The sequence below is a fragment of the Asparagus officinalis genome, chromosome 5, assembly GCF_001876935.1.
Source record: "Asparagus officinalis chromosome 5, Aspof.V1, whole genome shotgun sequence".
Taxonomy (NCBI): Eukaryota; Viridiplantae; Streptophyta; class Magnoliopsida; order Asparagales; family Asparagaceae; genus Asparagus; species Asparagus officinalis.
Genome location: NC_033798.1, coordinates 115743158 through 115764670, shown reverse-complemented (window position 1 = coordinate 115764670; position 21513 = coordinate 115743158). Strand labels below are relative to the sequence as shown.

The 21513-nt window shown below is 33.5% G+C and overlaps 1 protein-coding gene and 1 long non-coding RNA gene across 9 annotated transcripts; both read right to left on the bottom strand.

Moving 5' to 3' along the window:
- On the bottom strand, window positions 4016-9732 carry LOC109840831. Its single transcript, XR_002247065.1, has 2 exons — window positions 9383-9732; window positions 4016-4461 (listed from the first exon to the last, which is right to left on the bottom strand). It is a non-coding gene; the product is annotated as an uncharacterized LOC109840831 (long non-coding RNA).
- Window positions 14038-19852, bottom strand: LOC109840829 (homeobox protein ATH1-like). 8 transcript variants are annotated; one of them, XM_020409613.1, is made up of 6 exons: window positions 19711-19852; window positions 18041-18105; window positions 16373-17329; window positions 15282-15643; window positions 15115-15175; window positions 14038-14440 (listed from the first exon to the last, which is right to left on the bottom strand). In XM_020409613.1, the coding sequence occupies exons 3-6, from the start codon at window positions 17204-17206 to the stop codon at window positions 14285-14287; spliced, it is 1413 nt and encodes a 470-aa protein (XP_020265202.1). In that variant the 5' UTR covers window positions 17207-17329; window positions 18041-18105; window positions 19711-19852; the 3' UTR covers window positions 14038-14284. The 8 variants fall into 8 exon arrangements, with proteins under 8 accessions (XP_020265202.1, XP_020265204.1, XP_020265201.1 ...); XM_020409615.1 differs by lacking the exon at window positions 19711-19852 and having other exon boundaries at window positions 16373-16485; window positions 16546-17329; window positions 18041-19532; XM_020409612.1 differs by lacking the exon at window positions 19711-19852 and adding an exon at window positions 18258-19532.

Sequence of the window (21513 nt, the reverse complement as noted above, 5' to 3'; positions counted from 1 at the left end):
TGGATCTGGTCTGGTGTCACATCTGCTGGGCTTGGTTCGGTTCTATTGGCCCACTTGAAGGCTTGCAGCCCATCGCATGGGTTTTATAGGGTTTTTTAGTTGTTGTTGCTGCTGCTGTTGTAATGTGTTTCCCGTAAGGAAGTCAGAACTAAATTTGTTCGTGTGGTCAAACGGAAGCTTGTTACGCTCAAATGAGTGTAACAGAGACTAGTAAGTTTAAAAAAAACATATGCATTTGCCAATCGAAAGTATTTTTGTAACATCTACAACACCATAAATACGCAAAACTATCTTTGAAAAAGTGTTTTGCGTAAATGATTTTCTAGAAATCATACTCCCTTTAAAATCACGAGTTCAGGAAAATCTTTCGGTAGAAAAAAATATCCTTAGAATTTAAATATTATTCCATTAAGTAATAATAAGTTGATAAATTAATGAATTCTTATTGGATATACATAGTATGAAGATAATGATACAATTTAAATTGAAATGTAAATCTAAATAAAATTAATAAATACCAAGTTTATAAATGTCTACAAAATGAAGGGCGTATATGCAAAATACAAATAAATTAATGAGATAAATAATGTCTACCCCAAATGTCAAACCCGGGAACAATGTAGACCTACAAATGTACATAATATGGATGAGATATTTACAAAATCCATCAAACAAATTAAAGAGACAAAAGTCATTATCAAAATTATAAAAAAATTAAGGAAAATAAAGAAATCATATCATACTCCCTTTAAAAGCACGAGTTTGAAAAAAATATTCGGTAGATAAAAATACCATTGGAATTTAAATATTATTCCATTAAATAAGAGTAAGTTGATAAATTGATAGATTCTTATTGGATATACATAGTATGAAGATAATGATACAATTTAAATTGATATGTAAATCTACATAAAATTATTAATTACCAAATTTATAAATGTCTACAAAATGAAGGGCGTATATACAAAAACTAAATAAATTAATGAGACAAATAATGTCTACCCCAAAAGTCGAACCCGGGAATAACTTAGACCTACAAAAGTATATAATGTGGATGAGATATTTACAAAATCCACCAAACAAATTAAAGAGACAAAAGTCATTCTCAAAATTATAAAAAAAAATTAAGGAAAATAAAAAATCATACTCCCTTTAAAAGCACGAGTTCAGGAAAACTTTCCATAGTCAAAATTACACTGTACTATTTTAAATATTTAATTTAAATTATAATTTATACTAATCATACTTATATCCTATCCTAAAACCCCATGAACTATCTATAGCTCAACAATTTAAATAAGATTAATAAAATATATGAAACATCTCTGTACTATCAGTTTATTACATGAAGTATTACCAAAAAAACAAAAAGTTCTAAAAATTAGACAAAATACTCTCAAAATTTTAAAATTAAACGAAATAAAAAGCTAAAAATTTAGCACTTGACAAAGGAAAGAGTAAATATGTGATATTTTTTATTAAGATATATAAATATAACTTATAATTTAAGCTTTACTATCCCTTTTCATAATCTAAAAATAGTCAAGTTGGTACTGATAAAAAATAGTAATAATAACAGATTAGAAATATCTAGTTAAATAATAAATAAATTTAAAAATATATGATAGATTAAAATTTAATGTTATTGTATAAATTAAAGTAACTGCATATAATTTTACCAATATGTTAGAACATCAAAAATACATAAGTATCATTAATTGATAGAAGACTAAATCACAAAAAACTGATAAAATATTATAATATAATAGCTTAACATTAATTAATTATTATTTATAAATATTAATCTCTAATGGTAATAATATTTATTAGGTAAAATTTTATAAAAATTTATGTATGGAGAACTATTAGAAAATTTAGAGATATCCTTTAAAAGAATCAAGCGGTTTTTATTTCACATGGAATTCAGAACGTTCATGAATCACTTCAATTAACATTAACATAAGTTATATTTATCAAAGAAACACGGGCTGAATACCCCGTGAAGAATATATTGAACAACTTTGTGCTCATCAAAGAAACATTCTTCATAGAAGGTAAAAGAAAAATTACTATACTTTGCGTAAGAAAAAAATATAAAATGAGCCTTTTTCTTTTTCTTATATAGTATCATGACCATGCGTGTGACTTTATTTAGGGGTATGACTACTAACGAGAGATCAATTCTTAAAAGCACTATCAAAGATAATGATGTAATAACAATATTATAATTCAAGATCTCTAAGTGTGAATGTAGTATATTTTATTAGTAAAATTCTTATTAAATGTCACTAAATATAAAATTCACCTTATATTTGTCACAAATTTATAGAGGAGATATGCATGTCATCGTAAATTGCATCAATAATATATATATTAATCCATAGTTATAACTTACTGAAGAAATAAGAAAATAGTAAGTAAACCAAGCAAATATCCATATAACACCGTAAAGAAAAAAATATATTGTATTTTAAAGCTAATATGCAGCGCTATTTTAGAGTAAGCTGTCAAGACAAAAACATCTCCATTAAGGTTCTTTATAAATACAACAAAAATTTAAATTACTAATATACAACCATTATAACATTTGAAAGATGTATGATCTTAGAAAACCTACTTTAAACTTCATACAATTAAATATAAGAATAATTTATCAATATACAGACATACTATCGTACCTTTAAGGCAATGATAACTACCATTTATAATAAAGTTGAGCAGTGGTTCTATGTTTGCAAAGACTACAATAAGAAAGTGGATAAACATGTTAATAATAAGTGTCCATATGATAAATGTTGTAGAATCGTCGATGATTTAGTACCAAGGTTGAGTGATATCCCTTCTTCATGAAAAAAATATATCAAAATTAAATATTAATATTATAATCTAAAGCAAACTGACAATGAAAATTTTAACGATTTAAGTTCAGATTCTCATTGAAATGACACAGACAGAGCATAAATTTTTATTGGATGCACAACAGAATAATTCATTGCAGAGAAAAAAGAGGTAGCTTCTAACCTTATTTAAGTAATAAATTAAAAGCATAAATTTTTATATATATATGAAATTAACATTTATTCTTATTGAAATAGGAAAAATCAAAGTACGTATTGTCAAAAGTTTGTGTTGAATATAAGAAATATATTCAACTTCTTTGTGAATTTAAACGAGAAGACAAAAGATGAATGAGCCCAAGGAAAGATATTATGCTTCAGTCTCATATCAAAATCGATGTAGACGATGAAGAAACTGCTACTCTAGAATTGCCTAGAAAAAAGATAAAGATGAAGAATGACTGATCTCGATTCAATAAAAAATAAAATAGAAGTAACAAAAGATAATGTTTTGTGAATTGTTATAGAATAGTTTTATTTTTTAGTAAAATTAGGAATCTTTAGAAGGGATTTTCATAAACTATTTTTAGTGCTTTCATATGCATATGTGGATGTTTTTATCATATAAAAGTATACTAGAGTTAGTGTTAATCTTCAGTTTATGATTTTTTTTGTTAACCATTTTCTATCATTTTGGCTCACTTTAAATCAATCATCTTGACTCGTTGGCTTTGCTATTCATCTTCCTTTTATAATGTTATTTTTTTCAAGTGTTTTCACTTTCATAACACTATACTTCCTCAGGTCAAGCTCGGTTTCATGCCGATCCAAATGAAATAAAAATTTAAATTTGTTTTAAATTATATTTATCTCCTGACAATTCAACTATCAACATAAAAATTTAAACTGGATGTAACCTATTCAAACAAACAATAAAAAAATCAAAGTGTAATCGATGAATAAATTTTAGTAAGAAAATAAACCAAAATTACTTAATCAAAGTGAGCAAAAATTATTATCAAAGAGTAACCGAGGAATAAATTTTAGTAAGAAAATAAACCAAAAATAACTAATCACGGTATTTAACCACGTGTATTACACGGGCATAAAATCTAGTACTTTCCAAAAAATACAAACAACATCAAACATATAATTATATTGTCGTACTCCCGAGTCGATGCACAAAGCCACAAAGGCTGTCAAAACTTAAAAATGAGAGAGCATGTCTTTGTTTTGTCTGTAACAGAAGAGATGCATTCTTGAACAACTTCTGCCAGCAGTAACTCATGATTCATCAGAGATCATATACAAGTGCATTCTGCAACAGTATGTACAATTCAGTACACATTAGAAATAGCAAACTTCGTTGCTTAGGTTCCAGCCTTGATCAAATTTGTAGCAACCAATTTAAAAAGAAAAAAGGAAAAAAAGACTACAATTGTACAAGCTATGATTTTGTGCGCGTATAACACATACGCAATGCAACTAAAGGTATCCTTATACACTTTGCTGCAGCAAGCATCTCATATCTTGCGTAATTGATATCTGAGCTCAGAAGATAATCGCTGTTGTAATTATAAATCGCCGGAGGGCATTAATTGTTATGTATGGTTATGGCCCAAGCCTGCATGCAAAAGAGATTAATCTGTTAGGTGTAATATAGGAAGAAGTTTGACATTTGATAGCGATGCACAAAGTATAGTGTCGAGGGCTGTATTAACAAAGTCATGAGAATGAAAGTTTAAATCCAGCAATTGAAGGACAAATAACCAATTTAACTACTAACAGATGCCAACTTGTTTTCTGCAGTTGCAAACCACAAGTCTGAATATTCAACAGTAAACGTCTTATAAATTGTAAAGTCAATCTAAACGTTTAAGCCCAGGGAACTCTCCTATCAGCTTTCAAACGCTACAAATTCGTATAGAAAGAAGAGAAGGGAGATAAATTTACAGCTACATCTTCTTCCAGGTGAAATGAATTTTGTGTTAGTCACCTCTTATCAAGGTTTTAAATGTCGGTTATTGGGGATTTATCGGACGGTCAAAATTCTTATCGGATAGCGGAAATCGGGGATATATCGGAGATAGGTAGTATTTATCGGAGTAATATATTAGCAAATAATAAACAAACATAAGTTTGAAAAAATATAATGTTAGTCAAAATGGAATAATAAACAAGCAAATAATAAGATAACATCAAGAATGAAGAACCATCTACGCATCTACATAATTATTGTTTAATCATGAGATTCATAAACTAACGTACTAAGTTGATATTTAGTAGTTATGAGTCGTTATCAATATCCATAAACAAACATTAGCTAATCACCAATCAACCAAGTTCTAAAAGCAACAAATAGCTCATAATTTGTAAGCATTCAAAGAGCAAATTCAAAAGAAAGTAAAATCTCCCAAATCCTACTTATCGGCCGATAAAGCCGATATTTAGAGCCTACTTATTGACCGATAAGTGCATTTATCGCCGATAACTCGCCGAAAAAACTCAAAAAACGATAACCGATTAAAAATTCTACTTATCCTAGCGGAAAGCTCCCAAATCTGATAACTCGGCGATAATATCGGATTATCGGCCGATATTTTAAACTATGCCTCTTATGCAAGTAATAACCTTGCATTAATTCAGTTAACTCACGTAGTTGTTTAAAGTACCTTCATTTATAATTCTCAACTAGGAAAAGAAAGAAAGCAAAACCGATGTCTGCTCCAAAATCAACTGTTACTATCTATGCTGATTTACTCCAACGTAAGCAGTCTATAGCCCATAAGCAATTGAAATTACTGAATGTTCTTTAGTTTACTAGTCGGCTGCAAAACCAGAAGAAATCAACAATGACTTTGCAATGCCAGAGTTCCTCTTTGATCAGAGGAACCTTGACCTTCGTCTACTAATTCCTTACCATCCAGCAAGGTCAGAATCTGGAAGAGAGAACATTGACAGCTATGGGGCCAATAGAGTAGATGCCTTGGTGTCAACTATACCACCTGGATCTTAAGCTTGAATATGCCTACACTCCTAGACATAATATCTCATACATGATGCATCAGCTAACACGTGAATTAAGGTCCACGTCCAATTACACAAAATTACAAACTATACTCTGTATCATGGTTTTTGCATCTCATGTAGTATGCAGTACAAATAGCTGAATTGTGATTCTGCGAAGCCATGTAATATCAAACATATGGGTTGAGCAAGTGAGTTTTTAGAATTTGCATGTCCTATCTGTATCATCGTGTTCATATCCATGAAAGCACGGTCATGTGGTGCTTTAGTACCATTTCTTAAACACCGGAGGAAATTTTAAAGGAAAAATATAAGAAATCTATGACACGATAAACATTAAAATCTGTATAGGCCACTGAGGTATTTGCACATCTTTAGACACTACTGCACCAAATTTACCATACCAATTGACATTAATTAACTGCATCACCCGCAATATTTAACTCTCACTAGCCCACCAAAATTTAATATTCTATAGGTTCAAGTATTAACCTATCTAATTAAGAGAAACATTTTTATTTGGCTGAAGAGAAGCTTTCATTTGCCTATAGAATTTGGTTTCAAATAATATTTACATCCATAATTGGAAGCTGTTCCTTTTATAATTATGATGTACAAATCGGTAATTTGAATATTTGATTAAAAATAGATTTGGGACTCTTAAGTCTCTCAAAATTAACATAAAATCCTAACTAAAAAAAATCTAAGTTGGGTCAAAATATAACATCATGTGCACAATAACACAAGTCATAAGACATCAAATTCTCAAACTGGTATTTGAATCTAAGTTGCGTCAAAATATAACATCATGTGCGTAATAACACAAATCATAAGACATCAAATTCTTAAACTGATATTTGATAAGGAAACGACTTGAAAATATGTAAATGCTCATATTTGATTCATTTAAAACCCAAATACCAAAACATATTTGCTTATTTGATTTTTCTTAATATGATAATTTTGAATTGAATTTGAACGAATACGGCCTAAGTTTTAACATTCTCAAATCCTTTTTCAAACCGAAAAGGATCAACTATACAAAACAACTTAGTAACAGGCAGTGCTCTCATGATGAACATAAGCACTTGGTTGCTGATTTAATGCCAACCCTCCAAAATTGGTCCTTAATTATTGAAGCGACTATGTCCAGCCAGTAATAGAGGCACTCTGACCTTAGAAGATCAACTAGACGAATAGAGAAACAACATGAACTGTCACGCAACTTAAGCAATCCAATCAGAAATTAAATGTCGAGAATCCTCCTAACTTGAAAAGCAATTCAGGCAAGCTGGGCATAACAAAAGTGTTTTATACTTGTACTCAATACTCATACACCATTTATCAATTACAGGATTGTACATTATCTCACCAACCTTAAACCTCCAAGTTAGGATCACAATCCGACAACTGAAATAGTTCCTAGATAACTAAGGAAAATGGCCTTTTATCCTTCACAGACACACCATATTAATGTATGCAATGAAATGTTCACATTTCCTGATGCAGAAGAAGCCTGACTTAATGCGAAAGAAAAATATAAGACATATTGCAATCTCAGAAATGATGCATTCTTGACAATAGAGAAGACCGATGTTTCAGCATGCAAATAAGATCAAGAAAGTCCATAAACCTTCGTCTACTAGTTCCTTACCATCCAGCAAGGTCAGAAGCTGGAAGAGATAACATTGACAGCTATGGGGCCAATAGAGTAGATGGCTTGGTGCCAACTATACTACCTGGATCTTAAGCTTGAATATGCCTACGCTCCTAGACATAATATCTCATACATAATGCATCAGCTAACACATGAATTAAGGTCCACATCCAATTACACAAAATTACAAACTATACTCTGTATCGTGGTTTTTGCATCTCATGTAGTATGCAGTACAAATAGCTGAAATGTGATTCTGCAAAGCCATGTAATATCAAACATATGGGAAGAGCAAGTGAGTTTTTAGAATTCGCATGTCCTATCTGTGTCAACGTGTTTGTATCCATGAAAGCATGGTCATACGGTGCTTTAGTACAATTTCTTAAACACTGGAGGAAATTTTTAAGGAAAAAATATAAGAAATCGATGACACGATAAACACTAAAATCTGCATAGGCCACTGAGGTATTTGCACATCTTTAGACACTACTACACCAAATTTACAATACCAATTGACATTAATTAACTGCATCACCCACAATATTTAACTCTCACTAAAACTTAATATTCTATAGGTTCAAGTATTAAGCTATGTAATTAAGAGAAACTTTTTTATCTGGCTAAAAAGAAACTTTCCTTTGGCTATAGAATATGGTTTTAGATAGTATTTACATTCATAATTGGAAGCTATTCCTTGACAATTATGATGTATAAATCGGTAATTGAATATTTGATTAAAAAATAGATTTGGGACTCTTAAGTCTCTTAAAGTTAATATAAAATCCAAACTAAAAAAATCTAAGTCGGGTCAAAATATAACATCACGTGCGCAGTAACACAAGTCATAAGGCATCAAATTCTTAAACTAATATTTGAATCTAAGTTGCGTAAAAATATAACATCATGTGCATAATAACACAAGGCATAAGGCATCAAATTCATAAACTAATATTTGTTAAGGAAACGACTTGAAAATATGTAAATGCTCACATTTGATTCATTTAATATCCAAATACCAAAACATATTTGCTTATTTGTTTTCTCTTAGTATGATATTTGAATTGAATTTGAACGAATATGACCTAAGTTTTAACATTCTCAAATCCTATTTCAGACCAAAAAGGATCAATGATACAAAACAACCCAGTGACAGGCAATGCTCCCACCATACACATAAGCACCCGGTTGCTGATATAATGCCAGCCCTCCGAAATTGGTTTTTATTATTAAAGCAACTATGTCCAGCCAGTAGATAGAGGTACTCTATTGATCTTAAAAGATCAACTAGACGAATAGAGATAGAGCATGAACTGTCACGCAATTTAAGCAATCCAATCAGAAAATAAATGTCGAGAATCCTCCTAACTTGAAAAGCAATTCAGGCAAGCTGGGCATAACAAAAGTGTTTTATATTTGTACTCATGCACGATTTATCGATTACAGGATGTAGATTATCCCCACCAGCCTTAAACGTCCAACTTAGGATCACAATCCGACAACTGAAATAGTTCGAAGACAACTCAAAGAAATGGGCTTTTATACTTCACAGACGCGTCCATATTAATGTATGCAATAAAAATGCTCACATTTCCTGATACAGAAGAAGCCTGATTTAATGCGCAAGAAAAATATAAGCAATATTGCAAACTCAGAAATGATATTCTTAACAATAAAGAAGACCAGTGTTTCAGCATGCGAATAAGATCGAGAAAGTCCATAAAGCTTCGATCTCTAAGCAAATTAACATGCAAGAGCAATTTTTTTAGAAAAACTTTTTACAAGGGGAATCTGATTCAAATTAGTTTGAAGAAGCTCAAAATTCCCATTTGCTAAGTGCTAGAGAGGGTTCTTGAAACGAAACCTGAAGGGCTAGGGACTTGAGTAGGGCGGAGATCGGAGATTGATGAAGCAGATGAGCTCGTCTCTGGTCTCCCCCTCGTTCTGAGCCCTGGACGCGATGGAGACCGCGTCTACTAGCATCAGAGCTCGATCGCAGAGATCCGCAAGCGGCGACCACACCCACAGAGACGCGATCTGCGATCTCGCACGCCTCGGCGCTATCGCCGCCGCGATTAGGCGGGAGACGCCGACTGCCATGGCCGGAGATTAATTTTGGCGGCGATCGAGGATAGATTTTATTTTTTTGGCAAATTGGGCAGAATTTTTATCAGAACTAGTGAGGAGTGAGGAGGGCACGTGCGAGTTGTTGCACATCGAAATTTCTACTAGATTGCCTCAGATAGGTTATTTCTAATTGCTGATTCGGATTGAGTTGCAGGTTCTTTGGAGCATGGGCCCTGGGTGCTTGGGCTCAGAACATCATTTGGATGGGCTCGGATCCTTTGCATTGCTGTACCCTGATGGGCCTTGATTGCTCTCCTATCTTTTGATTAGAAAGCGGCGCACACCGGGGAAGTGATTGTTTATTAAAAGCACAGAATTCTGCTAATAAGTGGTAACACCGTGTATAGAGTCTGACACCTACCCGGCGCTGGAAATCTGGAAGGTCGGAAGGCGACGAGGTAAATACTACTTGTGTCATTAGATATGACGCCTTCGAGTTTCTGGTGATGCTTTTTGGCTGCCCCGACGATGTTTTTGCACCCCGATGATTCTACTCTTGATTTGAAAGACAAATTTGAAGAAAAACTTAAGAATTAGAGGGCTTAATAGTAATTTCATTGATTAGAGGGACTAATGTCAAATCAATTAAATTGGGGGACCTAATGGCAATTTAAATAATTTGAAGGAGTAATTTAAAATAAAAGATTTAATGGATTAATATAGAGAAAATCATTTTGGTTATTTGATGGCTTATTTCCACTTTGGTACTCCAAAGTTTTCTGCTTTTTCAATTTTGATGCCCTATATAAGTGCTCTTTTTTTATAAGAAATAGGATTTTGTTGGGAAAAAATTAAAGGAGAAACCCATTTAATAGTAAATCTCAATCAAAGTATCAGGCTAAGTTCTGTGCCAAATGAGGATAACCAACATGAATGGTTATGAAGAGTCTCTGATATCAGGCTAAGTTCCACAACCTAAAATTTGTTAACCATTTATAAATTTTAAATACATAACTCCAAGAAAATTCTGGATAGTTTATCTATAGAGATCCAGATATTCATATATTGTATTAGTCCCTCAAATATGCAATAATTCAATATTAGTCCCTTAAATATTTAAAATTTCTCATAAGTCCTTCAAATTCTAAAGGGTCTTGCAATTTGGCCCCTCAATAAAAAATTTGTCAACATTGTAATATCAAAATGCCAGGAAAGGACTTTGGGCATCAAAGTCAAAGAGATGTTAACTTCATAGTAACAGAGTGTCAAATGAAAACCTTAGAATATGAAAGTTTAAAAAAAAAAAGGTTTTAAATTTTAAGGTACCAAAATTCAAATAACTGGCTTTTAAAAGTGGAACCTTCCAAATCTTGCTTTCGTTCGTTATCTATCTGAACCATACTTTGTTGTTTAGTATTTTTTAATGAAGCCGAAGTTTCACTCCCGTTTACTTTGAAAACCATATAGTTCTTTATCTTCTCATACACCCAGAATACATAGTTTTTCTTTAAACCCAAACTGTACAATATAAAATGTACAGCTAGAAAAATTAGAGTGTGGCTCTACATTCTATAGTCAATGGCGGAGTCAAAACTTTTTCTCAGTGGTGACCCTATGTAATTTCTTGGTTCTATTGAATGTCTACATCGATAATTTTATACTTATTCGTAGGGCTAAATTACTAGACTAAAATAGTATTTTAACCTAAACATCACCTAACCAATAAGACCTAAAAAGTGATGCCACTAAAAATAACATCTATAAATTGACATAGTGGACCATTTAAACCTACTTCGGTCATCAGAATTTTGATTTGTACAAGAAAATTATAAATTTTTGCATATATACCCCTAACATCTCTCACACTTACAAATTTATCCTCAAAATTAAAATATTTGCATAGAAACCTAACTCTCTCTTTCATTTCAACCTCTATCTCTCCACTCCCCTCACTTTCCTCCTCCACTTCTCCCTTCATTTCCTCCACCTCCTCTCCACTTTTTTGAGTTAGTGTTTGAGGGGAGAGAGGAGAGAGAGGAAAGGAGAGGAGGAGAAGAGTGAGATGAGAGAATAGAGAGAGGTTAAGGAGAGGAACATGGGTGGAAGGAGGGAGAGGAGGAGGCGAAGGTGAGGATTTTGGGAAGGAGGAAAGAGGAGAGAGAGTATATAAGAAAGTAAAGAAGAGGATGAAGTAGATTGTGGCGAGAGAGGGGATGGAGGGTGGGTGGGAGTTTTGGGAAGGAAAAAATAGAGGGAGGAACTTTGGGAAGAAGGAAAGTGGAGAGGATGTGATAGATGGGAGAATAGGAGGATGAAGGAGATGATGGTTGGAGGGAGAGACTAGGGGGGCTAGGCAAGGGGAAGAGCGAAAGAGGATTTTTTTTGTAAATATTTTAAAATTTGGAGGGTAAATATGTAAGTATGAGAGATATAAGGGGTATATATGTAAAAATTTATACTTTTCGTGATCAAACCAAAACTCTAGTTACCATAGTAGGTGTAAAAAGTTAAGTATGTTAATTTATAAGTGTTATTATGGTCGGTGTCATTTTTTAAGCCTTATTGGTTGGTGGGTATCATTTTATAGGCTAAATTGGTATTTTAGCCTAAAATTATATATGTAGCTTCACCACTATGTAACTGGATCACTGCCTATAGTGTGTAACTATACACCATGTAGTGTATAGTTGTACATTCTATAATATTCAGGTATATACATTTTATACTATTAGGTATATACACCTTGTGGCTATACACGTAAAAAATCTATATTTTGGGTTTAGAGATAAATAAACTTATATTTTTGGCACCGACATGTAGACCTTTGTGGGTTTTTAATGTAAATGTGTGTCAAACAATGGGTTATAATAGAAAGAACCTTGCTATTTGGCACGCAAGATGGGCGCACAGCCCATCTCGCGTGTCACAAATAGGGGGGATAGGACCCACATCTGGCTATGGGTCCCACCCCCTTGTTTGTGGCACTCGAGATGAGCTGTGTGCCCATCTTGCGTGTCAAATAGCATTTTCGTAATAGAAACACGTATTATTTTTTGGAACATTGCTATTTGGCATGCAAGATGGGCGCGCAACCCATCTCGCGTGCCACAAATTGGGGGGTGAGACCCACATTTGGATGTGGATCCCACCCCCCTATTTGTGGCATGCGAGATGGGCTGCGAGACCATCTTAAGTCTTAAATGGTATTTTCGTATTTTTTACTCATGCTCTTGCAAAAAATAGCAAGGAAGGTCACTGTGTCGTGGGTCCCATCACTTAATATGAAATTCGTAATTCTGCAAATACATGAGGAGAGCTCTTTGGGGCATCGGGCACTTTGTTGATGGGGCCCACCAGGTGATGAAGCGCACAGCTCCGACGACAGCAAGCAGGTCTATAAACTATAACGCTTTTTTATAATGCTTATAGAAATATGATCGATCTTTGTCATCTTTCTCTTTCTCCGTGATATTTTGGAAGTTATGGGGATTATCTGATAATCATCCAAAGTTAAGTGGGTTTGTGATATTTAGCCTGAATTATATAAAGGTTAAATATTATAAAACCTCCTTTTAACTTTGGATGATTAGCAGAAAACATCCCTTGACCTTAAAAATATCAGAAAACCCCTTTAATTTAAGGGTGAAAACCGTCGTTAACTTTAATATTTTATCATGAAACCCCTCTAATTTTTTTGGGGGTGAGGTTAGAAAGGTTTATGATAAAATCTAAAAGTTAATAAAGGGTTTTTGCTAAAATTTAAAAGTTAAGGGGGGTTTTGTGATAATATTGATACTTAAGGGTGGTGTTTCTAATATTTTGGAAGTCAAGGGGGTTTTTTGATAATTGACCAAAGGTAAGGGGGTTTTCCGATATTTAGCCTTAAATAAACCCCCCACTAAAGTTTACACCTTACACCTTATTTTCTATAGGAGGGATGCTACAGGCACATCTCCGGCCACATCACCAGCCACACCCCCTCACCTGCTACAGTGCAGGGGCCCCATTTGAATTTTTTTTTAAAAATTTCAAGTGGGGCCCCCTACACTGTAGCAGGTGAGGGGTGTGGCTGGTGGTGTGGTCGGAGGTGTGTCTGTAGCATTTTTTTTTTCTATAGTGCTTTATATGATTTGGCCCCCAGAATAAAATATAAAAAAAATCACCTAACCTTCACGTGATATGTGTAAGTACCCCATAAGATCTTAAAGCGACAGTTGGATCCATTTGCTTCAATTTTCTGAAGTTAATTTGAATGCAAAATGCTACAGTGATAAACATAACAATTAGCTCTATATTATATACCATTATAAATATGGGAGAATCTTTTTTAAAAGTCCGGTATTAGTATGATTCTGAAAAATGTTAGTCCACAGAATTTGATTTTATTCTGATTGTCAAAACTTACTATCAAACAACAACTCCCAGAGAAGCAGAGAAAAATTGCAACCGTCATCGTTATAAACTTATGACACAATCTATTTTTTCGTACTATAGCATAACATGATTATAACAGGAATTATTTCATGTGCACTTACACGACAAATTCCATTAGTACGAGCCCTTAATCTAATCACGAGTAATAGGAAATAAGATACTGCAACTTGCAACTAATAACTCAGTTTCTTTTTTTTTCACATGGACTATAGATATAGCATCATCAATATCAAATTTATCTTCACGGGCAACGAAATCATAGTGATTAGTTTGTTAGGCGTCTCGGATTGCTGATGTTTCCATGGCATTCAAAATCACTTTCAATCCTGTTGTCAGTTTGATGCTTTCTGATCTCGGAGTACATTTCTTCGATCATTGGCTTCCACAGACGAACTCGAGCATTAATAAACCAGTTGGAAACCTAGAAGACAATCAAGGTAATTAATTTAATCACATACATTCCTCCAAATTAAAGAACTTAATCGCATACAGAAAAAGATCTCAATTAAGCAGTAAAAAGAACATATCAGGAGTTAAAATCATAATTAAAATGGGTATTTGCAGATACGCCCCCTGAATGCTAGTCATTTATTGCCCTTAAAAAAATTATTACCGCATGAACCCAAAATGTCTAAAGATAGTTTTTTTTTTTTTTGTTATCTGTATCAGTTGGTAGTGGCATATGTTCAACACCAACAAGAAAATTGGGGATATCACTGTAACGCGATAAAATATCATTGGATTTCTCTACAACACATTGGTGTCATGTGACCCGCATGAGAGGTACATGTAACAGGAATACAACTTCGCTTTTGGATCAAAGAGTCAAAGTGCAAATAAGTTATGGGTGTAAATTGCACATAACATCCCTCATCTATACCTCTAGTAGCACTTAACCCCCTCAATTAATTTGCTAGCACCAAACCCCGCTAGATTGTCCTTTAGAACAATAGATTGCTCATAACGCCCCTCTCCCTCATGAACTCATCTATAGACTATGAGACTATAACTTTAGTAGAGCTTAAGACTAATTACAGTGAGTGTATTTACAACCAACCCTAACGGAACAGATAATTACAGTTCAATAAAAATTACCTGGCTCCTTGTCAAACCACTTTGTAAAGCAAGCAGATGTTTGTCATTGTCCTTCGGATACCTGCAACAATTAAGGACTCATTAGTAAAAAATAATCAAGTACAACCCCTTGTTCTAAATTATTATTTTTATTTCGGGGAACATCAGAACTACAATTAGTAGCTTACGGATGCAAAAAGTTCTGAAACATCCACGCACGTAAAACTGAGACAGATCTTTCAGGCAATCCTCTTTGAGGTCTCCAACATTGCTGATCCTTCCTTCCCATTTGCAAAGTCCATTGTTTCTGAATGAAGGAATGCTCAAAGTATTTCTCTTTTCCTTTCGTGTATCCTCTGCTGCGTTCTTCATTTGATAAAAGAATATGGCTTTGAATTCTTTCCCTTAAGTTCTTGAATGTAGAGGATAGTGTGTGGAGAGCGAAGTGGGCTAGAATTTGAGGACTGCTCGAGTTAGATGCGTCATAGAATGTACTTATGACTTTCTGGATATTGTCCAAGTATTGCTTGTAACTGTGATCGACCTGGATCTTATGGAGAATGGCTTAGTATCATTTGAATGCAAAGTACAAATTTATGGAATGTCAAGTTGCTGTTTTCTGATGAAATTAACAAAGCTAATTGTCTAATTTAAGGATCATTTGATCTTTTAGGTTTTGCAGGTAAATATGATATGCTATGCAGATAGATACGAGCCATTATTATAATGAATACATTAAAAAAATTTAAATTTCTTTTTCATTTATTTAGTCGTGAAATGATTCTTCTTTATGAGCGACATAACATGAAACCTCTAATCCAACTGGCAAAATCATATAACACTTAACTCAGCTATTATGCCAATAAACAAAGTAGTTTAGAACAATTCTCATGATGACAAAATTATTGTCAACAATTAAACATATGATAGAGATGAAGATTCAGAAATTAGAATCATGCCAGGTACCAATACTTGTAATTGAAGCACTTATTCTGATATGTGTTTGATACATAATGCTGGATACTCAATACCTCGACACGGTAGTCGTGTATCTGAGATGTATTCATGACTAAGCCCTAAAATATTTATGTTTGTGAGTTTGTTATTCACAGCTTTATATTTGTCAATTAACCCTCCAATTTATGTCTAACAAAATGAGTGGGATTACTGTGCTTAACTATTTGCAATATTACGCGTAAGCCACGGGACATACCTAAAACATGTAATATCATGCAATACAACGCACATTTTATTAAAAAAATAAATAAAACACACGTACCATTTGAAGCATAGCTACCAGCTTGTTCTTCTCTGCCTTATTCTCTTCTATCACAAACTGTTCCATATCTTCCCGAGACTTCATTTCTCCTGAAGAATTCCACTCATCAGAACCTACATCGAATAAACCTTTAGCTTTTGAGCAACTTGATGAGAAAGAAATTCTAGCCTCACCCTCGATCCCACTAAATGAATCATCTATCTCTTCAAAATTTCCCACTGCATAGTTAACGACTTCACCCAGTATTTCTTGGGCCAAATCAATGTATCTTGATCCTGAAAGAACGTGAGAAAAATGAATAGAACTCAAAGGACCACAATATAGAGAAAGCTCCTCACTTTCCTTAGGTGTAGCTTGAGTTACAACTGAACTACTTTTTTCTGACGATCCAAGACTCAGGGAAAGTTCATTTCTTGGCAATGTGCTTCCATTTACATGATAAGATGGATGAACTGTGCTCATAATTTTCATAAATTCATTCTGAATTGGCCCATTTCGTATCTCATAATCGCTATTGAACAAATTAGAACTGTCGAGAGATCTCATATTCATAGGTAAAAAGTTACTGAGAGAACCCATGTTGGCATTTTCGTTATAAGCTTCGAAAGAGCTTCCATTGGGCATACCACAGTAATTTGGTACATAAAGATTGTTCAGAAATTCTTCTTGTACATTTGAAGGCAAAGGGTTTCTTGCAAATATCCGCTCATTGGTGTTATGATCAATTATACTAGGCTGTATCAATGAGGATGAAAATATATGCGATGAAGCTGCGTTGAAGATTGTGTGACTTTGATCGGTTTGTAATGACGCACTGAATATATCATTCTCCATTGCAAAGAGTTGCTGAAATTTCAGTAACCTTGTATGACTTGAGAAGAAAGTATCGATAGTTTTAGTAGTCAGATAGATGGCTTTGAGTACTAAAACTCGAGACGTTCATTACGTGGCAGACTCCTGAAAAAATGGCAAAAGAAATCAAGATTAAGCCGAAAGTAACTAAAAGTAGTGACAAGTATAAATAGTTAAAACAAAATGATGTATCAGACGCCAATCAACCATTATGAATAAAACCTTACAAATGAAGAAAGATTGATATGAAAGCCTCTGGTTAATTTCTACTTGCCAATTTTAAAGTTAATAGGCTATATATTGCAACAAATTAGACATCATATTTCTGGTTAGTTTAGATACTAGAACTGTACATGTAGAATTATTTACAAATTTTGAAGTAGGAATACTTGAATAATTCATTTCTGGGTTTGCTAATAATGATCTCAGAAAAGTTGTGATCGAAACAGAAATATAAGACGAACAGATGTGCACTGAATGATTTGAAAAGAAAATACTGACAATTAGAAGAGTATAACCTGATGAAAAAGAAGAAAGAATCCACATCAAGAGCATAGTTATTAGTTATGAGGCAACTATACCAATAACTGCATAAACTCGGAAGTGAGAGAACATTTCTACACAAGAAAGTTAAGATGAAAAACGCTAGAAAGTAAATAGATATCATAAAGCTTAACCTAGCCAAGGATGCAGAATTCAGTTGAAGCAGGGAAAGGAAATTTAATTCAAGTAAGTAAAACCATATACTCAAGGGAAAAAAAATCATAGTGAATTGAAAATACCATAATGAGCATAGCTATATATATAGAAACCTACCTCCTTTCTTGGAAAACCTCATCAGCAGCCAATTGAATTGAAATAAACAACTCCTCTCTTGCATCCTGAATACACATATAAACCACTTAACGAGAACTTTTCCTTCAATCAAGAAGAAAATAGAGCGCATTCATATTACAACTCACAGACTAAAGAGCCACAATAATGAATTAAACTATTCCAAACCAAAAGGACATCTGTGGACATTACAACTTACGAGACATAAATTCCAGAGCCAAATGAGTAAGGTACTATAGTTTTGTACCACACTGATCATGGAATTGGGTTTTCGCACCACACATATCAAAGGGAAATGGGGTCCAAAGGTGAAGAGGAATCACGCATTTCTCCTCACTTTGAAAGCATAAGGCCAATGATTACAGTATTCACTATTCACCAAATTGGGTTTCTCGATTGATCAAAAGAAAAGCATGACATTGACAGGTCGTAGTAAAAAAAAAAAGCAGGTAATTAGTTTTGATCTAATCATTGATAGGCTTTATAAAATTCTATAAATAAAAAATAATGCTACCTCTACTCTGCTATAGTTTTTATACTACATTAATAGTACAAAACACAATCACAGAGTCATTACTTATAATAATCAGCCTTTGTTGTTACTCGCAACAGGAGATCTGTCTTTATTTGTACAAGATGGTTGAGTCTTATAACACAAAAGTAGTATAAAAATTGAAGTACAGTTAGTACAATTTAGGGTTTTCGTTGTATTAGACCCTACATCTTTGTTAATTCTATGTTTGATCCTGAAGTCTTCATGTTTTCTAAATTAGACCTCCGAACCCGTTAGTTTTAAATACGGCCCTCAAATAGATCTGCTAAGCTTCTGAAATAAGACCCCATTTTGAACATTAGAAAAAATATGAAGATTTGAGAGTCTAATATAGAATTATCAAAGATTTGGGAGCCTAATGTAACAAAAACTACTCTAAAATTAAAATGTTAATGCACACTGGCCGCAGTAGAATGATGGCTTTCTCTTCCTCAATAATTGATTCCTTGCATATTTTAATATTTGATTAAAACCCCATGTCAAACTCTAAGGGGCTGTTTGGTTGGTTTTCCTGATTATAGGAAACTCATTTGTAAATATAGATATTGTTTTTAATGTGTTTTTAAAAGTTTCTTAAAATTTGTTTGGTTCGTCACAAAATAAGGTTGGAAATAAATTTCCTCACATATCCATTGTTTGTTTCACAACTAAAAAAAAGTAAACTAAGAATAGGAAACCTCACTTATCTTTACTATAATAGCAAAAATAATAATTATTTAATACTTTTTCATCCCAATTCCGAACTCAAAGCTCGGGAAATGGTCATTTCTTGTTTTCTTAGTTGGCATGTGATTTCTCCAAAAAAAATCCTTAAATCTTGTGTTGAACCAAACTAAGGAATAGAAGATCTATTTAGACTTAGATCTCTCGCTGTCATCCTATCAGCGATGGAAACCTATTTCTCTTCATCATTTTTGCCAAACAAACAGCTCCTAAAAAAAAAAAAAAATTATGCAATACCCAAGAACTATAAAACAAAAGAGCTCAAGGCTGAACCAAAACAGGCATTGGAAAGGAAAAGGTCAAGAGGCTTTAGGCAGAGAGAGAGGTACAAGGCCCATCACCCAAAAGCATGCATCAGAAGAAAAGGAAAGAGAACCAGAGACAGAAGCTGAGGCCTTTGAAGGCTTTATTATCTCCTCTTCCTCCATCTCTTGCTGCTCTCTTGGCAATGATGGCATCAACTAAAATGACTGAAGCCTCTGAGCTTTTGCAGAGTACTCGTAATTTTAAAAGCCTACCCTTTTTAATCTCAAAGGAGAAAAAGCTTACACTTGGGAGAGTAAAAGGGGAAGTTGTCTACTTTTATGCAACTGTACAGAAATAATGCAATTTTTGGAAGAATAGGAGCAAAAGAAGGAGACAGGGTGAGATCAGCAAAATCTATTGGGGAGATACTGACTCACTGGATGACCTCAGCTGAGGTGTGGTGTTTGGTGCTTATATGGGATTTAGGGATGGGGGATGGGGGCCAAAAAAACCATAGAGGAGGTTCAATAGAAAATTATAAGATATATACAATCGAAACATTACATCAATGTGATCGTCAATAGTATATACACGCATATTAGAATATTGTATTCGTGTAATCATCAACATTAAAAGTTATATCAACGCATAGTTGCGTGTTACATAGTTTCGGTGTATATGATTTTTTTTTCCCGTCTTCCTCCATGAATGATGATGTTAGAACTTGGAATTGCTCTTTGAATTATGAGAGTCTAAGCATATAGTATCTATATATCACTTTATGCTTTTCTTTTAGCCTCTACATTAATTTTCCCTAAATTACTTCGTGTTTTATCTTCTTTGTCATTTTTTTCTCAGCTTTTTTAGTCATTCTATTGCGGACGCAAACAGGTCAGACACAAAGCAAATGTAAGTATCATTATATCTATATTTGTTGTTCTCAATGCACGCAACAAGATAATATACGACTGAAGAATATGCAAGACTGGTAAAATAATTTTGGGGCTTATGTATAACGCACATTTTTACATCTTTCAAATTCAAAAAAAATATAAAAATAAAGCTATAAGCTTATAATATTAAAAAAAATTCAATCTTCCAAGTTTTGAATGTGAGAGATTTACTTTACGTTCATCTTTTGTTTGATTTCAAACAGTAGAAAAATATTCGTCTAAAACACGCAGGGTTTGGTATGCGTTTAAAAGACACAAGAAAACCCATAACGTGGGGAGGTAAAAGAGAACACTTTTGGTATCAGTGATTTGAGTTCAGCTTGAAGGATAAATGAATGGATTATGGAGATAGTACTGTGCGAGGACTGCGCATTATTAATAATGTGGAGAGTGAAGTTATAATAAGAGTCCTTGGGAAAGAAACATTAAAGCTTTGCCTGAATTTTTCAGATAGTCAACATTTGCTTGGTCTTTAGCACATGATCTTTACCTACAAAATATAGATACTTTCAATGCCTCTCAGCTTTCTACCTGTCTCAGCTTGAAGCAGGTTGGCAGATTTATTTTTATTTTATATTTTCTTTTCATTTTTTCCTTCTACGTCTGTTTTGGTTTTGAAGTTGGTGTGCACGTAAGAAAATAAATTCAGTATAAAGAAAAGGTCTAACCTCTATTCTGACATAAAACCCTGTGGGCAATAGATGCATATGCAGCGTAGCCAGCATATCTACAATGCTTAGCCATTTGTTACCAATACTTGTTCGGAGACTGACGAATTGATTGTAGAATGGAGTTCCTAAGGTACCCATTTGATTTCACATACAATTTTTAGGACATTTTATGGTATATGATCTCAAAAATGGTATGCCCTTAAAACAAAGAGTATTGGAGGAAAATACATGTGACGACATACTTTCAAAATTGGCTTTGTATGCTATTATGAATCAGGGGCTCCATTGCTACGAATCTACTTCTCCGAA

Bases quoted from the DNA above. Each gene is read 5' to 3' on its own strand.
- LOC109840829 (XM_020409613.1), bottom strand. From the start codon at position 17,206: ATGGAGAATGATATATTCAGTGCGTCATTACAAACCGATCAAAGTCAC. The intron at 15,176-15,281 runs GTAAGCTACTAA...TAATTGTTGCAG, and splicing joins TTTCAGAACTTTTTGCATCC to GTATCCGAAGGACAATGACA. The intron at 14,441-15,114 runs GTAATTTTTATT...ATTGTCTTCTAG, and splicing joins GTGGTTTGACAAGGAGCCAG to GTTTCCAACTGGTTTATTAA.